We start from the raw sequence: 9397 nt of genomic DNA, 5'->3' as shown, positions 1-9397 counted from the left end.
TCCTGTTTAGCTGATTGTTTAGTTTATAACTTTAAATACATGATAATATACTAAAATTGTTAAATGATTCAGTTGTGCTTTTTTTATGTATATTTATTGCTTGTCTTGCATGATTTACGGTTGATTTATGAAATTAAAAATTAATATGCAAATAAAAAATTACTTGGTTATATGAATTAATGAATAGTTGTCTTACTGAATATCCTGGGAGATGGTGGACGGATTGAGTATATATGGAATCCTACCATGAACGTTGCCTTATACCGGACGGGGTATCGAAGAATGATATTTTTAGCACTCATATCGGATGGGGTATGGAGATGACCCGATTCACCCTCATATTGAACGGGGTATTGAGAGATAGTATTTTTCGCGCTCATACCAGATGGGGTATGGGGACGATCGGTTAGTTGACAAGGTTGGATATTGGTTCACGCATAATGAGATATCTCTATAGAACCCCAAGAATACTAGTAGGCAAATAAAAAGAGAAAGTTGTTGTTCTTACTCACTTGAATATGAGATTATAATGTTATTTGAATTATTATCTCTATAGGTCGATTTTAAAAATCTCGCTACGGTAAAATATGCAATAAATGGTTTTCCTTATGATAAATGAATTTACTTAAATTAAGAGCTTCATTGGTTGTTTTTATAATTTTTACCAATCTTAAGTTTCTGTATCGGTTAGTAGTGTGATATTTTTACTAAACTAGTGTAACTCACCATTTCATTAAGTATTTCAGATCAAGATCCAAGTCTCGATCAATAAGAAAGTTGTGAATAATTCACCATGCAAACTCCTTTAAAAAACTAGTAAAGGTCGTCCTAAGATGTTCAGTTGTTTACTTTTCGTTTATTTCTTTGATATTCGTTTGTTCTTTAAGAATGGATATTTTCATAATCCTATTGAGTATTCTAAACTATTGTGTAAGAAATATAAACCGTAACTCTATTATTTTGGTTCCGCATTCAATTTACGACTTTATTTTCTTTTAAATTCTGAGTCTTTACAAGAAGAAATTAAAGAGAATGGTAATGTTGTAAATAATGAAAACTATTAAGAGTATAAAGGAAAAAAACTATCAAACTATCATAAAACTACCGAATCGGTGGTTTTAAAAAATGAGAAAAATTATAGTTTTGAGAACTATGACTCAACTACAAAAAAAGTATATCATGTGTTTGCAAATACAAATAAACAGAAAAAAAACTATAAAAAAAACCATAACATCATTATTGAAATTCTATCATCCAAACAAGGCCTTAAACTGTCCTAGGCTTGAATGCTCTAGATGTCATCAAGTATCCCCATACACTTATTGTATAGCAGGAACTTATGCAACTCTTCTGCCAGTTGTTCATCTCTTAGATTCAGAATTCTCTCTGCATCAGCAGCAGAGGTAAGCCTTGAAAGAAGTCCCTCCCAAACATCCCTGCTTTGACATTGTTGAGAAATATACACCCAAGCGAGATTATTAAAATTACTCTTAACTTTGTCATGGTTGTGGATTTTCTTAGCCAGAGTAGTCTTCCCCAAACCACCCATACCACAAATAGACATCACTCTGAAATGTTTTTCTTCATAAACCAAAGTATTCACCAACTCATTAACGTTATCCTCCAATCCCACAATGTTTTCCTCAACAGCATGAGGAAAAGCCCTCCTTTTTCTTATCCTCTCCCGTGAGGAACCAGCTGATTCTTCTCTCTCCCTGAGCTCTTTTATGCCATAGGTCTGCAAACTCATGGTTATTGCAGAAATTCTAGACTTAATCACCTCAATCTCAGAACCTACCTGGTGCAGATTCCAGCCTTCGTTCAAAATGCAAACAAATCTTTTTAGATTATTCCTAAAACCCCCTTGCCTTGAAGATGCCACTTTGCGAACAAATGTCTCGATGACATCCTCCGCATCTTAAGCGGCTTCTCTGATTTCAGCAATCCAGTTGCGAACGCTCTCGTTTTCGTCTTGCCTAGCATCTGCATCTTTGAGGAAGCACTGCATTCTCTTCAACTCCGCTTGCAGTTATTCCACCTTATCCCTCACCCCAATCAAGAACTTGGCTTCTTGCAGCAGCAAGCCGCCAATCCTTTCAACAACGAAGAAGACCACAGCATCAGTCATTTTGCTCTCTTCTCTCCAATACAATGACAAATGCAGCGCTTCCTTGTCCAGAAAATGGTGTGCTCCTATATCTTCCCGCTGCCTTCTGAATCAAGTAGCATCATCGCAGTTGCAGCGTTGACTTCTCTAAATCTTTGTTTATTCCCCTAGCACCTTTGACCATGCATGTTAATAAACAATATTTTATAAAATTTTATATCCTAAGTCAATTATCATTTAATAAACTAAAAAAAATCATAAATAACAGTTGTTACAGCCTTATAGCCTTATTCTTATTTTTCTTACATGCATAAAAAATAACAATTAATAAACTAAAATGGGAGATATTATGTACTATTTTACTAATTCTTAATCTAGAAAAATTATCAAATCAGCCTCCAAATTGTAATTTTCATTCATAATATATTTGTTATTTTAATCAAATCTGATTTTTATTTATTTCAACTATTTAATTTCCTTTTGTTTTAAAATATAAAAAAATAAAGTAATTTGATCATATTTAAATACTTTAAAAAATAATATTAATTAATCAATTAAATTAATAAATTTATTTAATATTTTTATTAATTTATTAAAGTATTCACTTATATTTTAAATATTTTAATTTTTTTGTTAAATATATATATATATATATATGATACTTAAAAAATATTAAAAATTAATTTATAATAAACGTCAAATTTTAAAAATAGATTATAATTATTGTATACAATTTTTGTTTCATATTATTATAATTTTTTATGTCAAATTTGCGAGAGGCATACTTAACTGCGTCTAATAACATTTATGAACTTAAAATATGTATCGAGAGTTGTCCGAGTGTAAATATAATTATGCGCTGCAAAGATATTTTTATGGATTAAATTATAATTTGTGTTTTTTTAATGAGCTGATAGTTATAAAATTATTTTAACATTTGTGAACAATATAAACCTTTTATAATTATTAAATAAAATATAGTATCTTAAAAATTAATTAATATTTTATTGATATATATAATAAATTGAAATTTTCTTAACAAAAAGAATGGTTGATTTGTACTTAGTTTTTAACTTATACTGAAAAGAAGTTGTCAATATAATCACAATATTAGAACATCAAATATTGATAGTATTCTTTTATTAATTTAAAATAAAAAATTTAAAAATTAGATACATTTATAAATATAAAGGAAAAAAAACTAATTGAATAATTATTCTCACTGTTATATATAAAAATCATTTTCAATATTATTGTCTTTATGCACAACTACACTTGTAATGTTAATGTTGTTTTTTTTAAAAAAAGTCATTTCAAATATCGGACTCTACATTTTTAAATAATAAATATGGTTAATTAATAGACAAATGAAAATATTAAAAAATATAAATTATAAAAATAAAAAAATAATCATAGTTTACTAATCGATACACTTTTAAAAGTTCATATTTATTGTTGTAAATGGTACTCATAGTAGCAGTACTGATATACAATTTAAAATGTTTTTATCATTAAAGATCTTTTACCATACTGATTATCCATCTACTCTTCAACTCCATGTTTAAATTAATTAGATTATTCGAGTTTGTTGTAAGTGATCAAGATGTCATATTGACTAGTGCACTTTGGCTAGAGCTTTCTAAACCATGCAGAACACCGTCCTCTTTCAATTTGGTATACCATCAAGGATCAGACTGGGAAACTGCAGTAGCAAATATTGCAATTGAATGTATGTGATGTTTTCTCACTGAACATCCAGGAAGATTGCCGAAATGGTTGACTTGTGCCGAATACTCCTATCAAGCTCTCATTCTACTCCTATCAAGAGACCAGAATTGGTCTCTTGCTCTACAGGTGCTGCAAAAAATATATGCCCAGATCACTATGGAGCAACTCTATGAAGTTCATTTTTAAGAGGGTGGCTAAGCATTATTGAAATTGCAGCCTTTTACTAACAATTGTAGAAGCTGGCTACACAGCATTACGGATAATTTAGAATACAAGCAGAAATAGAAGAAGTAGCTTTTGCATTACCAAAAGATGCATGCATCTGACCAGGCTTTTCATGTTTCTTGATTAAAAATGATTCACTTGCAGTGAATACTGCAGTATACTCTACAGCCTGATATCAGAGTGAGATTGTTCTATTCCTAAGGCTTTCTAGATCATCACCTGAAGAATGACAGAATGGAGTTCGTAGTTCATTGGCAAGGTCTGTCACCAGTAGACGCTTTTTGGGTGCCAAGTTGTTAACTTGCTGCAAAATATCCTATATTCAGACTTGCAGAAGAAATACTTTCTGAAAGGAGGGAGTGAAGTTACAGCTGCAAGGGAAACACATGGCAGAGGCAGAAAAAGCACCACCAGATTCTGAGTGAACTAGCATCTACTGCTGGTTCTCCTTGTCACATCATGTTATTTGGATGTCATGAGAGTAATTCTTATGGACTTGAATTTTAATTTAAGACTACATTAGAATTCTAAATATAGGCTATGTTTGGATTTGGATAAGAAAGTAGCTCTTTGGATCCTAGGTTTTAGGAGCAATTGCTCTCTAAATATTGGCATCAATCATGAATAGGAAATCTGACAGTTCACATAGTATTAGAGTAATATCCAGAAATTGAAAGTTCGCTCCAAAGAGCCCTAAATCATAGGGCAATCAAATTCGTGAACCCGACAAGTAAGCTTCACGCTTGCTACTAGACTTTCCAGTCAGTGGATCTATGACACAATCCCAAACTCAGGATTGTAACATATATAAATCCTAATAGGAATAGTAGAAGTAGGATTAGAAATTGAATGATAAACGAATTAAACACAACATGGTAGCTCCTTATAAGTGGTCAAATGGGTGCATCTTTTCATTCAAAATCCCTTTATTAGCAGATCATGCCACAAGAAAGTTTACGGGACAAACCTTCCTTCTTGTTGATTGTTGGCCTCTTTTCACTGCCTTTCCCTTGTTTTCCTCTTCCAGCTTTTTGAAAAACTACCAAATATATCACATAATTAAGAGAAAAGCGAAAATATTCAAGGTTTATGCATAGTGATGAATGACATTTTAAGCATGAAATAAAAATAACAATATAATCTAATCTTGCCTCGTTCCTTTTTGCAGCTCTTTCTTCACTTTTGAAGCTAAAAGGAAAGAATATTGTAGATTGTGCTCTTGCTTTGCTTGAATTTAAAGATCTTGCATGGCTGCCACAGACATTCAAACAAAATATAGGTTCATAAACTTTCATATGATACATTAAACATATCTTCTCCAATATATTGATTTACTCAGACCCTATGAGGTAGGGGAAAAGGAAAATGTTCAGTGCTGTTGGTTTAAGAATGTATTTTTAAGTTGATCAGTTTCAATTAAGGCAAACTCCTTTCCAAGTCTAAGTGTGTGGATAAATAGAAGCATCCCCGAGTTCAGACAATTTAGGAAATTTAGGCAGCATATCTTCTTACTCTACAGATGAGTGCCATTTCCCATTAGTTGTAATCCCTCCAGAAACTGACTTGTTTAATGGAATATTAGTCTTGCATGTCCTGCAAGGTCAAGATTGATAAAGACTTTCAAAAGAAGAAAAAAGGCATGGAAAAGATAATTAACCAGTTTAGTGTGTTCAAATAAATCTTTGACATTACGAACAAATACCTTTTAGCTTCTGTGTGCAGACTTTTGAAAGGATGTGGTGGTATTGCACTAACAGATGCCTGCATGTTGCAAAGGAAAACTTCGTCTTTCCTTCTTTTCGAAAACAGTGACTAGATATGTGACTATTAATAGTACATCTGCCCATGTAAAAGGTGAAAGAAGATAAAAAAGAGCATCAAAGATAATAGAAGTACCTTAGCTGAAGCTCGTGCAGGATTTGAATCATCTTTAGGCATTCTAGGGGATATATTACTGATTTCACAAGCTTGAGAAGCAATTGTTGACGCGTTGAGGAAATTTGGCTTTGATCTCTTTTTTCTGTTTGAATATCCAGCGAAAATTATACGATTCGGATGGATGTTTTCATTTCTGGACTGCACAGAAGTCGTCTGTACTGTGGTAGAACTTATTTTGGCCATTTTGCATGATGCTTTACTGGATTCTCCAGTATGAGGACCAAAATTCATTGACATATGAAGAGAATTTGGAATTAATCTCTTCTTTGTGTTAGAACCTCCTGAAGCAAGTTTTGAGTTCGGGAGATTATTGTTTCTTGTTTTAACATGAATCAGAGTTGGTTGTAAGGGAGCTAAACTGTCTTTGGGTATTCTGGTTAGTGCCTTATTGGTTTCAGCAGCATGCGAAGCAAGGTTGATTGACATTTGGAGGGATTTTGATGTTGATGTCCTTGTGTCATTCAAATTCCTTGGGAATGTCTTACCATTCAAGGCAACTTCATTTCTCTCTCTGGCTTGCATAAGAGTTGATTGTCTTGGTTGTCTACATTGAGAAACTGCATCTCCAGATCCTCCACAATGAACCAATGACTTTGATGAAGAATTTGCTTCTTTAACAGTCCTTGATATGGTAAAATTCCTCTGACCATGAAAAAGGTGTTAAAAGCAGTTGGATAGGTAAAAAAACCTGATAAATATAAATTAGAAAGCAGAAAGACTTAATGCATTACATTATCAGGCATATTCTCTTCAGGGCTGGCCAAGTGCTTGTAATTTTCAGTCTTTCCAAGCAGCTCTGAATTCTCCAAAGAGCTCTCCCTATGGACATTGTTCTCTGCTATTGCATCACTTCCTTCCACCATGGTAATTTCCTCTGTTTTAGTACTAGGTTGACATGTATTTGCATCGGCAGGAAAAGCTATTTCTGGATTGGAGATATCATCAAATTCTTGTTTATTAATGGCTGACTTTGTATCCACTTGGAAATCTTTCTGTTTTTTTCTTGTACTTTCTATTTCGGGAACAAAATTAGTAGCTTGTTCCAGATAAGCTACTTCTGGATTGGAGATATCATCAAGTGCTTGTTCCTTAATGGCTGAGTTTGTATCCACTTGGAAATCTTGCTGTATTTTTCTTGTACTTTCTATTTCTGGAACATAATTAGTAGCTGTAGTTGCTACCTCAAGTGCTGTCGTTGCCATTTTCATGGCAGCTCTTTTCTGGTAGCAAGCTTCAAAATAAGCCTTTCTCTGAGCAACAGTACCAGGCTTGAACAACTTCTCAACCTCTTCTAAGTAACGGTTGTGAGAGAAGGTTGACCATCTCTCCCAATCCAAAGATTCTGACATGAATCTGCCAAATGATACAGATTCCTTAAGAGCTCGAATGGGACCACCCTGCAAGTTTAAATTGGTTTTAAACTATCTTGAAGAGCCTTAAAATAACTGATATCCAACTATTCTTTTTTAGGTTATGTTTTGAACAACTAAACTATTTTTATGAACTTATTCAGAAAATGATGTCTATTGCAAAATCAAAGTATGTAACTGGACATAAAATAATATATACATATATTCCAACTACCATAAAGTTTCATGTTAATGGAGGTTGATTCATTTATTTAGTACCCATCTTGGCAAAAACATTTAGTTTAGCATATATGTTCTAGATGTCAGTGACTTGAAAAAATCTATTTGTCTCTTGATTAAAGAACTGCTAAATGCCAATTATGGAGTCATAAGGAAGTGAAAGTGGGACTTACAAGACAGAAGTACATAAATAAAATGCTTGAACGACAGAAAAAATATACACATTAGTATAAATTCAAACTTCAAGCTTCAGGGAAGCAACGCTACGGTAAAAGGAGAACGAGAAAAGGATAAACAAATATGTAATTTGAAATCAAATTAAAAAGGAAAGAATAAAGACTAGTTATAAAAATTGCTTCTTCTCCATTAATTTCCGACCATTTTCCCCCAATCCTCTTCCAACCCTCCCGATAACCAAATCAACAAAGCATGACCGAGAACCAAAACTATCTCCAGAAATTGTAACGGAGAACCTCGTTCTAACAACTTCCTAACGAAGAACAATCTTTTACCATTTAGTTATTGAGAATCCGACGAAAAACTAAGGAAACCAACGATTTCAATCTCATATCAACCTCGTTGTCTAAATTTAAGTTTCCACCACAATTTTCTCACGAATCAAATGTAACGCCAAGGCTTTACAAGGCAGTTAAAATAATCTAAGAAGAAAAAATGAAAGAACAGTTATATCTTATCTCACTGACTTCACGGAAAGTATCGAAAGGATGCGCAAACGATCTCAGAGGACAAGCTGATTCTCCCATTTCGTTGTCGCACAGAAGAAACGAATATCATAAAACTAAAGCTCTGCAAAAGTCAACAGCACTTCTGATTTCCTCTTCAGTCTTGCAATGTTGAAGTGGTAACTGGTAGTGGATATTCTTGTTCACCGTCTATGCTCTACACTCAATACTGTAATTGTTAAGAAGTTTCTGATAGATTGTTTTGATTTCTGGGTGATGAAACGGTTACATGCTTTCGAATTGGTTTGTGCAGTGGGAGCTGAAATTGGGGGCCTGGAGGCTCCTCTCAACGGCTATTTCCCTCTTACCTTTTTTGTTTCATTATGCTTTTGATATAAAAGCGAAGAAATAAATAAATTATAATTTTTTATTAAATTGCAGCTAATTTCAAATGCTAAACAGTAAAAACCCAACGTCCACAATAATAATTTCAATTTACAAAAACAATAAGTTTATCAAGTTTATGGTAGCATTTTGAATATTAACTTTAATAAGTTTATGGTTGGTGATTCTTTTAGGCTCTGTTTGGATCATAGTGAATGATAGGTAATTAATGTATAGTACTCTACGGGTGTGAGAAGATTATATTTGTTTCAACTTCCAATTGTAGTAAACGGTATCTGATTGACAAATTTGTGATGAATTTTAAAACCACTAAATTGGTGGTATGTGACCGGCATGTTACTTTTTTTCCTTTTATACCCTCATATAATATATTTAATTCTATTTTTATCTTCACATATAAAAATCCTATTTTCTCTTCTTTTCTCATTCACATCATATGCTGGGAGGACCGAACTGCTCGCATCTTATTCTTGTTCAATCGATATCTACTTGTTCTTCTTCGATTGCTTCCAAACATTGGGTCTTTGATTCTACTTCTAATTCGCGTTGTTCACTTTTTCAATCAATAAGTATTTTTGTATTTTTTCATGATCAAGTTCTTTCATTTTTTCTTTGATTTACATTCTTCATCTTCTCGATGGTTTTTTATTTGAGTGCATGTAGAAATGTAAGCTCATTTGCTTTATCAATTTCAGGAAGTGGATTGTTAATGATGATTTTCT

At 32.8% G+C, this 9397-nt stretch overlaps 1 protein-coding gene and 1 pseudogene across 4 annotated transcripts; both read right to left on the bottom strand.

Moving 5' to 3' along the window:
• Positions 1–1291: 1291 nt before the first annotated feature.
• LOC148253489 (putative disease resistance protein At1g50180 pseudogene) lies at positions 1292–2128 on the bottom strand (annotated as a pseudogene).
• A 1409-nt stretch (positions 2129–3537) lies between these two features.
• On the bottom strand, positions 3538–8639 carry LOC110818961 (uncharacterized). Of its 4 annotated transcripts, none has more exons than XM_088223300.1 (9): positions 8288–8639; positions 6730–7395; positions 5957–6640; positions 5763–5872; positions 5573–5653; positions 5212–5311; positions 5028–5099; positions 4280–4364; positions 3538–3964 (listed from the first exon to the last, which is right to left on the bottom strand). In XM_088223300.1, the coding sequence occupies exons 2-9, from the start codon at positions 7345–7347 to the stop codon at positions 3915–3917; spliced, it is 1800 nt and encodes a 599-aa protein (XP_088079426.1). In that variant the 5' UTR covers positions 7348–7395; positions 8288–8639; the 3' UTR covers positions 3538–3914. The 4 variants fall into 4 exon arrangements, with proteins under 4 accessions (XP_088079426.1, XP_088079425.1, XP_021903713.2 ...); XM_088223299.1 differs by having other exon boundaries at positions 8292–8639; XM_022048021.2 differs by having other exon boundaries at positions 5763–5821; positions 8292–8639.
• Positions 8640–9397: the final 758 nt, after the last annotated feature.

Source organism: Carica papaya, chromosome 6 (assembly GCF_054855325.1).
Source record: "Carica papaya isolate Zhongbai chromosome 6, ASM5485532v1, whole genome shotgun sequence".
Lineage (NCBI taxonomy): Eukaryota > Viridiplantae > Streptophyta > Magnoliopsida > Brassicales > Caricaceae > Carica > Carica papaya.
Note: the sequence above shows the minus strand (reverse complement) of the source record. Positions and strands in the feature narration are given on the sequence as shown.